Source organism: Plectropomus leopardus, chromosome 10, assembly GCF_008729295.1.
Source record: "Plectropomus leopardus isolate mb chromosome 10, YSFRI_Pleo_2.0, whole genome shotgun sequence".
NCBI classification, from domain to species: Eukaryota; Metazoa; Chordata; class Actinopteri; order Perciformes; family Serranidae; genus Plectropomus; species Plectropomus leopardus.
Window position 1 is genome coordinate 30,023,814 of NC_056472.1, and position 18,699 is coordinate 30,042,512.

Sequence of the window (18,699 nt, forward strand, 5' to 3'; positions counted from 1 at the left end):
AACAAAGCAAGAAATTGGTAAAAAGTTAAAAGAAAATGACCTAAAAAAAAAGACCTCCCAAAAACTGCAGATTTTGGTTTTTTTTTCCTGTAACATGATTTTAAATAAATAATTGTAATGATTATAAAAATTTTTTCCTGGACATTTTCCAGTAGTTTTAATACATGTCTAATAATCCCCCTCCTTTCTCTAAAAGTGATTTTGAGGTAATTTTCTTTGTCACCTTTTGCTAATTTCTTGCAATTTATGGGACCTTTCTTTCTAAGTTGGTCATTGCCTTTTCCCAGTGTTTTTGAAAGAAATAAAACCAATGTGCTTAGGTTTCAAAGGGTTAAATATCTTGTGAGAGGTGTACGAACACAGCACAAGAAAAGTGATATCCAGGATTTGAAGGGTTAAGTCACATTTTTACAAACAGTTACCTGGCACATGAAGTCTACATAGTAGGAGTCTACCGATATTGGATTTTCAGGGCCGATACCGATTAGATGTATTTAATGACACCAATAACCGATATTTGGAACCAATATGCATTTACATTTAAAATGAGATTCCTTCTGTCAACATTTAGAGTTAAAAATATAACAAACACCAACACAAAACTCTCATGTTAAATCAAAACCAAAACTTTCAACGTCAGAAGTTCTCAGCAACTTTTTGTTTTATAAAGTCAAGTGAAAAATGAAATTATAAAATGAATGAAATAAGCTTCCTGAGGTTTCACAAATTAAAAGTTACTCACAAGCTGACACTCTCTGTGCACTTTTTAATTGATTAATTTGATCAATAATAAAATAAAATGCTGATGCAAATAATCTGCAAAATACCAAATATCGGCCAGGCCAACGATCTGTCGACCCCTACTACAAATAAGTTGAACTCAGAATTTAAGTGTGACCTAACACTTTAACCAGAAGGATCTCTGTGCTATAAATGTCTCCTTTTGGGGTGAGGTAAAGTTTGGGACCCTGAGGTGACACTCGGCTGCTCTGCAGAGTTTCAGTCACGGGTGAGGGAGGGAGGGGGTGAATCTGCAGGACTCCGCTCACCACGCCTCGGTACGGTAAGTTCGTCAGCCATATTGACTGTCTGTACCTCTTCTCCGGTCGTGGGAGCCTGGCGGAGGAGTCTGAAGCCCGTATCGCAGTACGCTCTCGGTACGTGTCCGGTAAACAGCGCAGAGGACGGGAAGGTGAAGCGCTCTATTTTTACCCGCTGTGGATATATAAAGCCGCGCTGCCAGCTGGAGGGGTTGACAGTTGGACACATCCTCAGCGCAGCCAGGCGTTAGAGGTGAGTTTAACCGCCTTCATCTCCGCCTGCTTTAAGCCGTTCAAACGAGGGGGGATTTATTTTCTTCTCCGGGCTGGACGTGTTTTTACGCAGGCCCGTTAACCAGCCGCAGCGCTTCTAACTTATTTCACAGCTCACAGTCATCTGACGGGCGGTGTGCTCCGACGTGAGCTTCAAATATTTTTTTTGCTTCACCTCTGTTTCTAACCGGCTTCTTGCACGTTTCGGGACGGGAGGACGGGTGAGTGAAGTGGTGTCACTTTGCGCTGAGGTGCTGTGTGTCAGTTAAATGTTATGCAACAGAACAAGGCTTACATTAGCAGTCACTGTAATTAGATGCTTGTCCCTTTTTTTCTAGAATGACCTGTCCACAGACTTATATTACGCATCCAAACCAACTGTTTACAAATCCACAGCCATTTTGGCGTTTGTCAATGCCTCACCATTGACACCTACGAGCATGTTCGTGTCCAGCTCCTGTGTTGAAATTCAGCGGTTTACTGTTGCTGTTTGTCATGTTGGAGGGCTCTGCTGCTCTTTTGTAAAGCTCGCAGTGGAAACAATGTTTCTTGCGCCGTTTGCAACTTTTGCAGCGAGTCCTGCTGCTGCTGACGACGCGCTTTTCTTCTCTGCAACAATGTGGCAAACATCAGCTGCAAAAACATAATTGTCACATAGGAGCTGTAAATATTTCTGGACTCTTCTTCTCGTGGTCTGAAATACTTGTGGTGGATGCAGATTCCGCTGTGAACCAAGCAAACCCGCCTTTATCATGTGAATAACTGCAGCCTGACACTTGTTGCTATAATTGAAAAAAACACTCATTTACGCCAGAGGGATCAATGCCAGCTCGTACGTGATAATGAAAATATCTCCTCCGTAGGTTTTGTGAATTCAAGTGAGTTTACCCTCCGCCGTGGAAACCACGCCGAATTACGCAGCGTGTAACACGGACTAGTTTAGCTTTCGCACGTAAACCGCGGTGCTGAATACAGTCACATTAGCGCACCCACTCATGATGCTATAGCGGTCCATCTGGCACAAACAGATGCTCCGTCGGCGTCAGGGGAAGTTACGAGTCTCTGATTGGCCTCATTACAGCAGGGGAAGTGACTTTATTGGCTATTACCCCCGTCAATCAAATCCTCCTGTTGCTCCTGGCTCCGCCTCCTCTGGGGACCAAATTACAACTCATTTGAGAAAGAGGCTTGGTGCATCATGACATGAGATACCTTTGACGGCTGGTTTTGGATTTCTCTCTGCGCCGCAATATTTTGTAACCCAATGAGTAATCTCATGGCTCGAGATCAGTCATGTCTTATTCTGCCAAACGTGCATTAATAGAAAATAGAGGTTGGTAGTTGTCGATGTTTGTGTTGTTATGCAACTTCAGTGAAGGTTTACGTTCAGTTTGTCACTAATGTTGGCTTCTGAAGAGGCCCAGAGTTAATTTTAAATTCTCCACACCCTTACATAAATAGAAAGATGAAATGTTTATATATTTAATAACAGAAAAGTGTTCAGTTACCACCTGGAAAACTAAAGTTTTAGGTCATGTGGTGTCCCAGTATATGAACCAATTTGCTTGCACTGCTCATTATAGGTGAACTTTCCATTTTGGAAGAATGTAGAGCAGGGATACTCAATTTGCTTAGCAGGTGGTGCACTTTTGTAGAATGACAGCAGGCCAGGTGCTATTTAATACAGAAACACAAATAACTGAAAAATATAAAATGCAGGATTTTTCCTAAAAACAATGTATAGACTCATACAGGAGTATTCTCGTACTCTAAGTGTGTGCTGATGTATCTATCTGCAGGACCTCTCCCTGTATTTTCTTCTTCTTTTGGCTGTGTAGTTACTGGGCAGAGCGCGCAGGTGAAGTCAGGACTTTATACAGAGGTATCGTCCAGATGCTAGACCTTAAGCACCATGCATCCAATACCCCTTTTCGCTAAAATTTGCTCATGCTCGCAGGTTTTTTAACCCTTTGAAATGTGAGCTAATTTGCTGGATTTCTTTCAAAAACATGAAAAGAGGGCAATGAGCTACTTAAGAAGAAATTACACAAAAATAGCACAGAATTACAAAGAAATACCCGAAATTTAGCAAAAAGGAGTCTAAAAAAAGGCAATAAGATTACTTAAAAATTAGCAAAAATAGCATCTTACCAGCAAAGGGGACAAACTTAACGCGTCCACCTCAGTGTTTTCATCAATGGCAATCGAGCAGCAGGCGATAAATACCAGTGACTGTTGCAAAGTCATTTGGCCTGGGCGTGGATGCCGATTGTACACTTTCTCTTTGCATTAAAAAGCCAGAAGTTAGCAGGTGTTTTTTTGTTCATGTTGTTTGTGCAGTGGAAAAGGAAACAAAGAAAATTGCCGACACAGCACTGAAAAAATGCAAATATAGTGAGGCGACACGCAGAGCCGAGTGAATGTGGGGTGGATTTTCACTTTCAGTTTGCTTGTCAGTGACTCTTTTCTCAAGAGAAGTAAAGTAGCTTTGACTTTGAAACTTCAGCAAAGCAGCATCTACAGCAGTGTGTTGGTATCCCAAATGAAAAGGTCATGGTTTTCTTTGTGCGAAATGGTCTAAATTTGTTTCTGCACAAATAAACAGCCGAATTATTCGAGAAAGCAAATTGGCCTCGGATTCGGCGTTTGAAACTGGCTGAATCTCGACGATTTTTTCACACGCCAGCTGCTGTGAGACAGTCTGAAACTGGTCTGCAGTGTAACTGTGGGTTGTGATACTGAATGGTTGGAGATTTGGCTGATTGAGCTTCTTAGATAGAAAAGTTGATACATTTCCTCTAAGTTATTCTTATTTGTCATTTCCAGTTTCCATAGTTTACATTTGCACATTAGTTGAGTAGATATTTATGAAATTGGCTCTTATTTTTGTACTTTTGTTCCATCAGCTATGGTTACATGCCCAGTCCAATTAAACCCAAAATAAAAGAAAGGATGAAACAAAAGTGAATGCACCAGAAATATCCATCATGATCATTTGCTGTGTTGTCAAAGTGCATGCATGCATTAGTAATAAGTTCAGTCGGTCAAAGTTTAACCAGGAGTTGTTCTGCACTGTAGCAGGCATTAAAATATACAGTTTATGAATAATTTGAACACTTTTTCTAGTTACAATTTCCAAATCAGCAGTGTAGATAAATGAATTAAGTAGCGTTTAAAACGTGATGACTCCTGCAGTTTGTTAGAGGGAAATTTTATGACCAATAAAAATTATTTTTGATATTTGAACATTCAACCCAAACTGTAAAAAAGACATTCATTTTTAAATTAGTTAACAGAACAAACCCACAGTGAAACCCTAAAAGCAAAAATGCTAAATATTCACTGGTACCAGCCTCTCAAATGTCAAATGTCACTTTGGACTGTTGAAAGCACTGCAGCCATCTTTCTGACATTTTATGGACAAAATGATAAATCAAGAAAGTGATCTAATAATTGATTAAAAAATGTTGCAGCTCTAAATGATACAGTGCAGGTGTTTATTTGGTGAGAATCAGTTGGTGACCGGGAGCAAACACTTAAGTTTCACAACTCACATCACAGCCAGTTCCAGTGTGACAGACGCTATCTCGTTTCTCTTTCCGTCCCTCATTGTTAGCATCTCACTGTCACATTTTCTCCTGTTTGATTTCTTTCACTGTCTTTTTCTTTTGTGTTTGCATCTCTGTCATTTGGACCCATAATAGAGCCCAGAGGCGCCTCAACATTATAGTTTAGACACTGGGCCCTCAATTCGCCGCACGGATCTCTGTTTTCGAGTTAGGGTTTGAATCAGCCTAAAGCATCAGAAGCAAAAGTAAATTTTGCCATTTTTGTTAGGATTGTTTCGATTTAATCTTGTCAAGGACAGACCTACTAAATTGTTTGTCAGCTCGGTGCAGGAGCAGACTGGAGCTATGATGCCGTTCATATCAGATTTCCATCAATTTTAACAGCTTTTAAATCTGTTGACTTTTTTGTCTCTGTGTTTTTAGCCAAGTTAATATTTATTACAGTAAATATTGATCAAATGAATATTAATATTTCTGAGCTCACTCTCCCTTTGTTGTTGTTCTTCTTCTTAGACTTGTCAAAATATTAGTAAACAACAATGAAAAGGTGGGAAATTGCACAGTTTTAGTTTCCAGGTCAGGCTTTTTATCCGTATTGTAGAGCCACTATGATTAATGCCATTCTGGATTCAGCTAAAGAGCATAATATGTCACAAGGATTAGGATTTCCATATTAACTCTTGACATGAGTTTGGTGAACTTGGATCCATGCGTTTGTTTATGCTGCTTAAATTTAACGGCTTCAGTTGACTGTCCATATTCAGACTGATACTCCATTTGTTTCCCTATTTCTTTCTGTATTTCCTCTTGTTTCTCTTTTTGTCTTGTAACTATTCCAATATGCATGTTTAACCCATCTGGAAGAGGAACTACGAAGGGAGTCACTGCTTACGTCAAACAGCACATTTGGGAAAAATCTGATTTAAAAAGTCAGCAACTTTTTGCAATGTGTTGATGTTTGTGGGTTCACAGGTCACATGCTGGAAAAGACATTTGTGCTGTTTACACTCGAAGAATCAGTTGGCACTTCTGTTGTACAAGTAAAAACAGTTGGTACAGTTTCCTGCTGTTGTAACAGCTGTTGGAAGTTGTGTGCGTTTATGTCGTCTGTGGCACCAACAGAAGATCATTTGTAACCTTTGCAAACATGTAATGACAGACATAACACAAAAGTGAAATATTCTCCCTTTCAAGAAGAAGCAACTTAAACATGAGCAGCTTCATTGTTTGTCTTTTCTTTAGAGTATATTTGTATGAATTGAAAACTCACAAGAACACACACACACACACACACACACACACACACACACAGCAGCAGCAGCAGCTACACCCCAACCCGTCCACCAAAACGATAGTTAAGCAGCCACAAAGCTTTCACCTGCTCAGTGAAAGTCCTTAAAGTCAGGACACTCTGAAATCACAGAGGCAATCAAATCACTGAAGGTTAATCATTCAATGTCAAAAGAAGGAACAAATAATTTATTTATGGAAAGATTAAAAATGACTGGAGACTTTCAAGAACGAAGTGAGCCAGCAGAGTCTAAAATGTAGCCGAAAACAATTGAAGGAGAAACGGTCAGACATCAGTCACAGTGAGAGCCGGCACCAAGAGCTGGTTCTGGATCAGAACACAGTCTTGAAAAGTGCTTCTATCCTCAAAATGAGCTCGTTTAAAATAGTTTTTCTAATAGTTGGGGATATTTATTTTCACTCAGTTTTTTGTAGGTACTTAATGAAACACTCCACTTTGATATATGTGCATTCTTACTATTTTAAGATAAGTTAAGTTTCCAGACGCTCTAAAGTAACTTAAAGACACATTTTTACCGAACCTTTACCTTTTTAACACCATTCTTCATCACTTTAAACATACTTATGAACTTGGATATAAATTTATAACTGAAATGTACACAATAAACACATTAATTAAACTGTCTTTTGAGATAGTTACATGTGGGAAACCCTGGATAAGGAGAATCAGAACAGTGTGTCATCAGCTCTGAATGATCCCAACCCTGAATGCAGTGTGTGAAAGGGAAAAGGAATGCAGAGGAGGAGCAGGAGTCTGTGAAGCAGGCGTACAGGACGCTCTTTAAAAGTGTGTGTAAAATGCAACAGTGTGTTGAGATTGATTTGAGCAAAACAAGAGACAGAGAGATGAAAGAGTGTAATGTGCACAGAGAGCAGAGTTTCTGTCTGCATGAATGGTGACCTGGAAGCTGTATCCGCTCGGGAGCGACCCTCTGGTTTCACTGAATGAACACACACACACACACACACACACACACACACACACACACACACACACACACACACACACACACACACACACACACACACACACACACACCCTGAAGGCTTATAGATCCAGGTTTACGAGGTAGTGCGCTGCTGAACAGAGCAGACCTGTGTTCTTTCGGAAAGCTCCGGATGCTTTTAGCCACAGCACACACTAAAGGTCACTCTAGTTGTCGGTGTGTGTAGACCACGGGGTCGTGTGTTTCCATTAAAGCCTGGAGCATTTGAATCTATTAAATTTTGTAGATGGTAATCACTTTCACCTTGCTGCACGGAGAACAAAGCAGGTCTTATTAGTCTGGTTGCTGTTAGAGCTGAAGAATGAACACAGAACAAAAGAGTTAGCGTAAAGCTGGAAGAGGTATTTTGTGCAGAATATAGTCATCTAGCTCTGCATATTAATAATACTTGCTGCATGGTTTAATAAAGCCCTGCATAACCTAATCTTTCAAAGAGAGAGCCATCCTTTCTAACGTTACACGTTCAGGGAGGCAGCTTTAAGTCTGTTAGTTCTTCAGTATTCAGTGTCTTTACCTATCTCCTGGCTGCAGGTATATGGGTCAAGGCAAGCCTTGAATTCTTATGTGTCTCTCTCTCTCTCTTTTCTCCCATCAATGCACTATTTTACTCCTCACTCTCTCACTGTTGGTAAGTTGTAATATAAAGACGTGGTACAGGAAGAGGAGATGCAGAGGTGGAGGGAAATTGCACAGGGAGACCCAGCGTGATAAACTCACCACAGGCTGCAGATTGTGCAGTTTTATTAAGTCTACCTGCTTTAGATTTTAGACGTCTAGTTGAGGGAGTTCACTGTCTTGACTTGTGTGTCTGATTTAAATTAGGCACAAAAATGTTTAGAGTGTATGTGATCATGCCTTTAACTATCTAGGCTTTAGCAATACTGCTAGGAACCACTGGCCTTAGAGGTACTACGTTCAGTTTGTTGTCAATCGATAATAAATTATGTTGATTCAGTCCACTGACATGCTAAAAAGATAACCTATTGAATTGGTTTTGGTAGTGACTGTAATTGGTAGTAATGGTAGTTTTTTTTAAAAATGTTATTTATTTAAGCACAAGACTTTGAACTACAACTTTTAAGCTGAAACTGGTGCTGTCACTCACGAAAGGGTTTGTGTTGTTTTATTGGGGCAGGGCTTTTCGTGAAAGAAATTTATGAAGAAACAATTATCTGGAACAATTGGATTGATTTCTTTCAAAAACACAGTAAAACACATAATAAACAACTTGGCAAGAATTGTTCTGCAATTTTCCTGCAAAAAAATTGTGAAAGGTGACAAGGAAATGATCTGAAAATTAGCCGAGGAGGGGATTATTAGATATGGTCAAAATATAAGGGGAAAATGTCCAGAAAATTATGTCTAGAATTCTCCTAATTATATATTTAAAATTATGTCACAAAAACAAGGACATTTTTTATTTTTTTTTAGCATTTTCTTGAGTCGTGTCATATCTTGCAAGTCGGGCTCTCAAACAATTAATTTTTTTAAATCGTGATTAAATGCAGAATTTCTATAGTCAATCGCAATAGTGTTTGATGTGCGACATCTTCAGTGTTTAGTATATTATTATATTTAATGAAAACATTAGTTTTGTTCCCATTTTAAAATAACAATTTAAATGCAATTCTGCAGTCTTTCACCTTGTGTCTGAAGTGTTTCCAGAGTGAATGGTGGTATAGAGGGCAGTTAATTGACAATTCTGGGTTAGCTGAGCTGCTTTTGTGTCTTGAGAATGAGGTCGGTCTGATTGCCAGTGCTCACTTCGAACAAAGGCTTACTCCGGGCCTCATATACCTTCAGGATTTGGCCCCAAAAGAGCACTGATGGGGTGATGGAAGGTCTGACTGAGCTGAGCTTTGACTTACAGGACACGCCCCACAGCTATGAGGCACATCAAAGTGAATTTTCTGAACACTAGAGTGAAAGAGAGAATTAGGGCTGAATTAGGACACTTTTTTCAAAGTATATTCATAATATTCTCTGAGATGTGAATATTAAAACTACAGTTTGCCTCAAGAATATTCTGTTCATTTCAAATATGTAAAAAAAATCTCCTTTCTCAGTCAGGAATAATGGAAATGGAAACATTTAGAGCAGTTACAGAGGCACAAAGAAATCTGTGACCTACATCGACTTGTATGAGCTACACAGCTCTGGTTATAAATAATAATTGGCAGAGTTGATATCACATTTTCATAATAGAGTTTATAAACTAATCTGAGCAGAGGTCCAACATACACATATGGTAATAATATCAACAGTACAAGTTGTTGGATTTTGCAGCCTTTATAGTGGAAATGTCTGTAGCACGGTCACTGTCTCCACTCAGTGTTTTTATATTTGATTTAATTAGTGAATTATTTAGTGAAAAGGCAGATTTACACTTTTCTGTCATGGTGACTGAACTGTTCACTGTTCAGTACACTGACTAAATACTCAAAGTACACGTCAAGTAATTTTTCCACAAAGATTGTTTCTTTCATTTTAGGTAGTTCTTATCACCCTGATGTTTGTTTAAGTGTATGTTTTTTCTTTCTAAGTTTGGTTTTAATGAGTTATTTGATGCTATAAAAGCGGGGTTTGATGTCATGATTGACAGCTGTGTTCGCCAGTCGGTGATGCTCTTAATCAGTGGTGCTGCTTGGGATTGGTCAACACATGTTTATATACAGAGTCTACGGTTCATTCCCTCCAGATTTTTACAGGCTTTAGGGAGGGGGGTTGATGCAGCCTGAAAAATCTGATTTTATGGCAGCTTTTCTAAAAACTTGCAATGCATGTTGCAATGTTTTTAGATTTCGTTGTTGTTGTTGGAATTAAATTGCAAGAGTAAATGAAAATTGTAAAAATTGGGATATTTATAAGCAACTTGTACCAGTGAGAATAAAACAGCATTGCTCTGAGTTTGTGAATTATATTGCACGAATGTTACCATGAACCAAACATGTTTGGTTCATGATAATAGATCTGGATGCAACAGTTTCTTGTCATGTACCCCTTTCCCACCAAAATTAACGTGTGCATGTGAGTTTTGCAAACATGAGTAAACCTGCCAAATATAGTTGAAGAACTGCATTCCCACCGCCAGTGAACGCACTGCTACGACAGACGAGCCTGCGTTTCTGTCAGCTTCTGTGTGTGTGTAGGTTGTTTTGTCGGCGTGTCTATGCGATGTCACAGACAGGTAGACAGCAGTGGGAACAGAGGTCTTCGAAAACTTTTCAGTGGTTTCTTCTCTTGAAATATCTCTTATTTATTCCGTCTCTCTTTCAAACTTGGTGCAGATGTATTTGGATCGGTGTTTAGTGCTGCTTATTCGGAGACGGATGGTAATTAGTTACTGCGTGTCATTGCATCTCGCCAGCCAAGGAGCTAAAATTACCGCGTTCATGTGGGTGTTGTATTCCCATCAATGCCGATCTGAGCCGGAAGCGATAAATACCCGTTTCTACTGCAATAGTCTTCTGTTTACATGTTTAAGCCATTCTCCAGGGGTGTTTTTGCAATAGAAAAGTATTTTTCAATCAATGTTGCACACAGTGCACACACAGTTTAAACCCGGTTTTGTGTATCGGATAATTGCCTTGCATGATCTTTATTTGATGATCTTTAAATCACATTAATTTTGCTGTGACATTTTGGAAATAAGAACACATTCAACATGTTTCAAATATGTTTTAAATTAGATCCCTTGGCAAGCAAGTTAGATTAAAAAGCTTCCAAGATGACTTTTTTTTTGCCAGTTTGTGTCTGTCCTCAGACCGAGCAAACGCTTTTGATTGAGCCTGGTTTGATTCTCTGCACTGACACTTGAGAAAGGTCTATTTCTGTCCTGACACATCACAAAGATCTGCCACCTATGGGACACCTACCAACTGCTCTCTCTAGTCATTTAGCTGACAAGCAGTTCAAGATAAACCCCTGCAAACAACTAACAGCAAGCCGGTCGCCTTAAAGAATTCATCTTCATGGCTTCTTTAAAAAGAAAATGTAGAGCAAAAGACAGAAGCAGGAACTTTTTTTTTCCTCCTCTATGATTTCTGTGTCTATTTTTGGAGTTCTCCTTTTTCCTCCTCAGCTACTTGCCCAATTCTCTTCCTCCTTCTGTCTTTTATTTTCTGCGCTCTGTTCCTCATTTGTCTTTACCAAGCGGCCATATTACCATGTTGTGTTTCATATTTGTAAAATCTACCATCTAACTTCAGCTGGACTCTGGAGAGTTTTCATCTGTAGCCGAATTAGAAGAGCTGAGTAGCAGCTGCTAACATGAGCAGGAGTTTTTCTGTGATTGCTCCTTTAAATGACTCTCAGTTAGTCGACAGAATGTCTATAGAACGTATTGCAGCCATGTCCGCTCCGCTCTCGTTGTCCGCCGGTGTCTCCACCGGTGTCTCCGAATGTAGGCTCTGCTCTCATTCTCCGCAGGTGTCTCTGAATTTTTTGCTCACGGGAAGAGAGCGAGATTATACTGGATTCAGTTAAATTGACCTTCAGGACAATTTAATTGTTCTTCATAGTGATGACCATGTCTGAGCATCAACGTAATTTAACCCTTAACATCTGGATCGACATCAGTTGTCTTTTGCTGCATTTTAGATGCCTTAATTTTTTGGGGGGGGCCATTTCTTATTGAATTGCTTTGCAGTCTCTTCCCATGTTTTTGAAAGAAATTACTAAATCAATGAAAACACATTTGAAAAACTCAACAGCAGTATCTCTCAAATAAATCACAAATCATGACCCGGTTACTCAAGATAACCTGCAGACCGTGTTGTGAGTGAGCAGTAGATGCACTCTTCCTGCTGCGTGGTGATAACAGCTTGCTCGTGTAGTTCAGTAGAAAGAATATAGTTCGTACGTGAAATTGCATTATATAGTTTCATCACACTGGAGAGAAGGCAGACATCTCTACGGCCGATATCTCTAACACTCAGCCTCTCACACCAAAACAATCTAAACTGATAAATGTCTACAGATAAGAGGGGAAATGTGTACTCTTGATTTTGGGGTAAACTGTCCATTTTAGTTAGGCCACGCTGTGGGAGTGGAAACTGACAAAACTTTTCCCCTTCTAGGCCTGCCTGTTTAAACTTTTTGACTGGTTGGAGTGTTTGAAGGGAAACAACAGAGGACATGAGAAACATCTTTGGGGTGTCTATGTTTTCCTGTTTGTTTTTCTTTCCTCTTTTTGCTCTCATATTTGAACTCGCCCTGTGTATTTTCTTTTTTTCTCCCTGTTTTTGCTCCAACCCTTAAATCTGGCCTTTGATTGTTTCTCGTCATTGTCATTTCGTGACAAACAATGACAGTTTGCTGTAGAGAGAGAACAGAGAAGTGAAGACAGAAAAATTCATGGCAGCCTGAAGGCTTCGCTGAATCTGATGTTTATGTTGTGTGTTTGTTGACATTCAGTGCATTTGTTTTTGTCGTTTCTGTGTCCCAGGCGCTGGTGCCCCGGAGAGAGGCAGGAAGACGGAGGACGACTTCTTTCTGTTTTCTCAGCAACAGGGGACAGGCGGTGAGAGGAGAAAGATGCCTAAACCGGTGAGTGCCTGACATGCTGGAGATGAGCGGCTGATTTACAGCACCTCCCCTTTGCACCTCCCATGTAGAGGTTTACCGCCTCCACTGCTGTCATTTAATCCCACAGGGTTTTCTTCTTGTCTGCTGCATCCTCAGTACTGCAGAATTTTTGTTGCCATACATTAACAGTTGTTACATTTTTAGTCATTCATAATTCCTTGTCTTCAGTCTCTGCAGCATCTTTGGCTCCTTCGGTTTGGATTTTTTTTCTTGTACAGTGAGAAGAGACTTTGTGATCTTAACCCTTTAAAACCTAAATTGCAAACACTTTTCTGGTAGTTCATTTAGGGGCCTTCACAATTATTTAAACCTTTGAACACTGAGCAAATTTGATTGATTTCTTTCGAGAACTTAGAGGAAAAAGCAAAGAGCGGTTTGGCAAGAAATGTCCCATAAATTGCACGAAATTAGTAGAATTAGAAAATTATTTTTTAAAAGCTAAGAAATTGTCTAGAAAACTATTATCCTAATTATATATTTTGAATTATTTCACAGAATAATTCTTTTAGGTAATTTCCTTGTTTTTTTATTTTTTCTCAGGTAATTGTCTTGTATTTTTTTTTATCAATTGCTCGCTAATTTCTGGGTCATTTCTCCTTAAGTTCCTGTTTGCCTTCTTCATGTTTTTAAAAAAAGTTCAGTCTCTTTACTTTGGGTAGTGACGTTCTGCCTTTCCTTCTGACAGTGCCAACAAAGTTCGCTCAAAATTTCCACAAGACGCCTTGAGTTTTTCCAGTTCAGGGATTTAGACCAGCATAATGTGATCAGCTGATAATATTCTTCTATTAAACAGAGATTATAATAATGTTTGTAATGGCTGATGGAAATGAACAGCAGGCGTCTGCACCGGGCATTAAAAAGAAATTAAAATGCACTTACCTGCAAGCAAAGAAGCCAAGAGGGAGAGAGATGAAAAGAGCTCATAGCCGAGGATAAATGTCAGCACAGAAGCTTTTTAATGGTGAAAATAAACAGCAGCACTGAACAAAACAAGAGATGCGTGCAGTTTCTGGGGTCCTTTGGCTGTATAATGACATATATTACTGTTTTAATGGCTTTTGAAATGTATGTCTGGTAGTATGAAAGTGTCTGACGTATGGTGTGTATGAACATCTTGTCATTTGTTTTTCTTATTCTGTTATTTCACGGTTGATCTTTGTGGCATTTATCCCGCCCCTCTTCCATTTGACCTTTGGGTAAAAAGTGAAAGTGACAAGGGGCTGCAGTGCTTAACCTAAAGTGGAACATTATTCAACCCCCAGCAACAAAACATGACAAAACGGTAAACGTGCAGCACTCAGCGCAGAAGAGTCGCTCAGCCCCTCATCACACAGCTGGCATTTGCAGCAAAGTGTAAATATGAGGCGCTGCCATGAAAAAAAGAAAAAACATCAACCTAGTGGTTTTGGTGGTTGCTTGCTGTCCCCTGCAGTTGGCTTGTCAGTAGCGTGGTATTGCAATATTTTTCCGTTATCGCAAAAGCTCTAATTTCAGCTTTAAACTGCCTTACCAGAGCAATGTTAGTTTGTGGTTCGCTGTAAAACATGAACTCAAATGTGTTGTCACTAATTAGAGTTGTGCTGAGTGGTAAGAACTGATCCTGGGCAACCAGTCTGCAGAAAGCTTCATTTGTTGTTGGCGTCAGCCATCATGTTGCTCTCAGGGTTTTTCACACACAACCACAAGTTTTGTGTCCCAGCCAGTTATTTAGTTTTTTTTTTTTTTTTACAGACAGAGTTCCTACTGTGAAACTGGAGGCTGACAACATGAACTGAGGTGTTTACAATCACTTCTTACTGATTGCAGCTCAGATCAGTTTAGTTGAGACAGGTACAATAACTGCCGAGCTCCGCCCAAACAATGCCCTCTGTCTGCCCTCACTGAATAGTACTCAGGAGGTTAAAGTTTCTGGCAGAAAGGAGAGGCTGACCACAAGAGCAGGACGGGTTTCAGGCACTGATAAGAAATAGGTAAGAAAGAAGTAGGAATAATCCATTGTTCTTTATTTCGAACGTGCAGCTTGTTTTGGTGCCATTCATACAGACGATATCTGTTCTTTCAAGTGAACCTGAAGTATGTCATCAGCTCTGCCGGTCAGAATTAATGTGTTACAGGAGTGTTTGGGAAAACATGCACACACACACTCACACACACACAACAGTCGGTCACTTTATGGAACTGTCCTGTCCATTGAAGGGAGCGAACACAAAGAGGGCTTTCTCTGCGCTATTTTTGGACTGAAGGACAGTGGGAGCTTTCATGTTGCTCTGACACAAACACATACGGGCCACAGCTTAAATAACAGGATTATAGTCTGAAGGTTGTGAAGCCATTTATTATATTACCGTCACTATATTTTTAACTTGGGAAGAACATAAACTCCAGGAGTCTTCTCTGTAATAGAGCTTTTTTTAACTGAAGCTGTTTTAAGCCTCAATGTGGAAATGTAGTATTGTTTTGCTTCGGCAATTAAAATATTAATAGTTCTATTCATATTTTAAGTTCAGTGCTTGTGTTGGTCTTAATGTTTTTACAAATTTATCATTGTCTGACCAAAAAAATACAGTAATTACTCAAAATATTGAATTCCATTCAACTGTTTAAGGCCCAAAAAACAATCAGTTTTAACCCTTTGATATCTGAGCAAATTGGCTTGAATTCTTTCAAAAAAATGGAAAGAATTCAATAAGCTTTCTAACAAGGTAAACTATAGAGGCGTTAGGAAGCTTGTAGTTGCAGGTTGTTTACAATCCTGTTGCCTGTACATGCTGTACAGTGTTATCTACAGCCAGCCAGCCAGCAACTGCACAGAGCCTCTGCTCCATCAATCTCAGTAATGGGGAATTAGGCCAGGCCCAATCCCTGGAAAGAGACCAGGGACATGTGATGGAAAAAGAGTAGCAAGAGGATGGGAGGTAAAGAGAGAGATGGAAGGTGATAGGTATGGAGGAGGGGAGATGAAATGGCAGAGAGAAATTTTCCACGAGAAAGGACTTTTAAAGATCTTTTGCATTTTGAAATCAATATGATAAATAGATCTAAACCATGAAGGAGTGTATAATCAGCAAAGTTAAAACATGAAAATCATCTTAAGGCTTGAACATACTTTCCACATTAAACATCCGCAGACAGCTACGGTCATGTGCACGTGATTCTATTCATAGTACCATTGAAGGTCCGTGTCAGCCCCCGGCAATAATTGGCAGGGCTGAGAGGTGAGCTTACCATCCTCCTACTGCCTACAACAGGTGAAATGGAACTGAACAATGCTGCTCGGTCTGGACTGAATGTCTGTCTAATATCCAACTTAAAACTAACGTCAGTGTTTTGAGGCGGCTGCTGCTGGTCTGACGGCAGTGTTTTAGACCTGACAGGAGTGTGGAACCAGATATCGGAGCCTGCGCAGTTGGCGTGCTTGCTATGTTTACGTACAGCACAGTGCAGCTGTCATTGCTAGTGTCAGACAGAGGCAGTAAGCATTTTCATGGCCAACACCCACATTGTGTAAGTTGAATTTGCACCCATCTGTGTGCCCATGGGTGTGTAGGTGTTAAAATGAGGTGTGGTCGCACACATTGTAGATGTATTGCTAATTTGAAGCAGCAGAAACCCATTGTGACACCGACCAACAAAAACCTGGTCTGAAGTTAGAATGTCGCAGTATTTTCATGCTATTTAAAGGGCTACTTATTTGTTATCTGAATAAGTAGCCCCATTAAATAGCTTGAAAATACTGTGCCTGCACATGCATGTACATGGGCAGGTTCACAGCATGCATACACTCTGTTTGTTACACACAAGGACATGCAGATGGGTTGTCTTGAGGAAAATATTAATGACATGTGAAACTAGCAGAGAGCAGAGCTGCTGTCCCACTCCACATTAAGGGGCCGTTCACACCGCAGTGCATCACTAGAGAAGCGTTGCAAGCAAAACCATTGTTTCCCTATGGTACAACAGGCCTGTTGGGCGCTCCTCTCTTGCTGCTGCTTGACGTGTTTTTCTGGTGTTTTTTTGGGGCCCATAAAAGTTGAAATATTTTAACCTTTTTGCTAAAGGTGCAGAGTTACACGCTCGTCATTGTCACATGCATGCAGCCCTGCTCTACAGGTGCTCCCAGCTGTTTTTCCAGATGCGCCTCCAAAGTGTTTTTGGAGCAGTCACACCTGCGTCAGGGTGTGATTGCCCCCTAAGAGAGACGCTGTGCACATTAACACACGAGGAGCTGCGTGTCTTTTACATTATTTCAGAAGCTAAATGTAAAGTTCTGTTTTCCTCAGTTTTAAGTTTTGGGGTTGGTTTTGGGGTCGCTTCGAAGTCCTTTCTTTTTAGCGCCTTTTACACATAACCAAACAACAGCACAATCAAGCTGCTCCAGGATGTGATTTAAGACAGCATGCCAGCATTGCAGAATTAACAGCCTCAGCCTCTAGTGTTACATAAAACATACATATCGACACACTTTCTAAACTATTTCAGTGGCGTAACATTGCATTAACAGTCATTTAATATCTCTGTTAACTTCTCTGCATGGTGTTTGATCTCGTCTTCTGATCAGAGCATAAGGAGCTCCTGAATCTCTTTGTTTTCCCAGTTTGTGTGTATTTACAGCAGATGTTCTTCTTTGAGTCTGCTGTTAGCTGCTTTTTAAATTTCCAGCAGTGGATCACAGGCGCTGTCTAAACGTTACATTATTCTGGCTCATGATCCCATCCTGCTGGCTGTCCTTTAGACATTGAACTCGATTTGGTGCAGTTACTACTTCAGCTCAAAGGTGGGACTACTCTGTCACTCTATTCCACAATAGTATCTTTTATACAGACCAAGGCTACATAACGGAGCAAAATTCCTGCCTTGAATGGGCACACTAAAAGCAGCTTGATTGGTTGAACTCATTTTACGCCCCAAACTCACCTATGACTAATCAAGGGATTTAATAAAACCTCTTTTGTGCACCTAACTTTATGCCCAGATTATGCAACGTTTAATCAGCAAAAGTGGAATTGGATGCCCTGAAATGCATTTGTGTTAGAGTCTTTTCACAACATTAGAAAATACCTGCCTTTAAAGCGATTTAGATTTACTGACTCTGAGAAGCATCAATCCAAAGAAGTCACTGAACTGAATCAGAGAGGAATAGCTGGAGAAAGCACCTGCTGGCAGATAAGAGACGGAGCCACGTGGACGGACAGATGGAGGAAAAAATACATAAGCAGAAGAGAAAGTTGGAGCAAACAAGAACAGCTCAGATTATTGAAACACACCGTAGGGAAGAAAAGGGGCACACAAAGGGATAAAAGAGGATTTGGGAGAGGACTGAGTGACAGGCACTTTGTTCATATCCAGACCAGAAAAACGACACCAAAGCCGCCCTCGAGGGGAACTCTCACTCCGGTTACATTAGGCTACGCTTTAACATTAAGCCCAGCAGTCAGACAGTAAACACATCAGCCCTTTCACTCCTCTGTGCGTTCTCTGCTTGTTTCTGCCATGAGGATTGTTAAATGTCACATTGGATTGGAAAAGCTTAAGCTGAGTGGCCCTTGAAGCTTTATTATCATTGAACAACTAAGCTAGCTGGACTCCATTAGCTTGTCGCTAACAAGAAACAACAAAAGAGCAAAATATAGAGACTGACAATTGTGCAGGTGAGGCAACTAAAGCACTTAAAGAGCAACAAAAAGTCTCTATTCTGTTGAGCCATTCAGAAACAGACTGTTGTCTCCCTTAAAGGGGACACAAACTATAAGCTGGTTAGCCTCAGGCATGCCATTAAAAAGTAAATTTGGTCTGGACCTTGACCCTCCTCAAGGCTGTGTTTTAATGGCGTTTTTGTGTGTGCATACACCCCTAACACAACATGGGTGTCCCCCGGTATTCAGGTCTTTCATGTTGTTATAGGGGGTTTGCACA

The 18,699-nt window shown here is 40.2% G+C and overlaps 1 protein-coding gene across 1 annotated transcript in view; it reads left to right on the plus strand.

Annotated features, from left to right (window-relative positions):
* The first annotated feature begins 1,062 nt into the window (after nucleotides 1–1,062).
* The window catches only part of LOC121948961 (radixin), a 45,481-nt gene continuing 27,844 nt past the window's right edge, over nucleotides 1,063–18,699 (plus strand). The window contains exons 1-2 of the mRNA XM_042494531.1: nucleotides 1,063–1,293; nucleotides 12,647–12,747. Coding sequence (XP_042350465.1) covers nucleotides 12,736–12,747 — 12 coding nt within the window. The 5' untranslated portion in view covers nucleotides 1,063–1,293; nucleotides 12,647–12,735. The remainder of the gene's footprint in view (nucleotides 1,294–12,646; nucleotides 12,748–18,699) is intronic.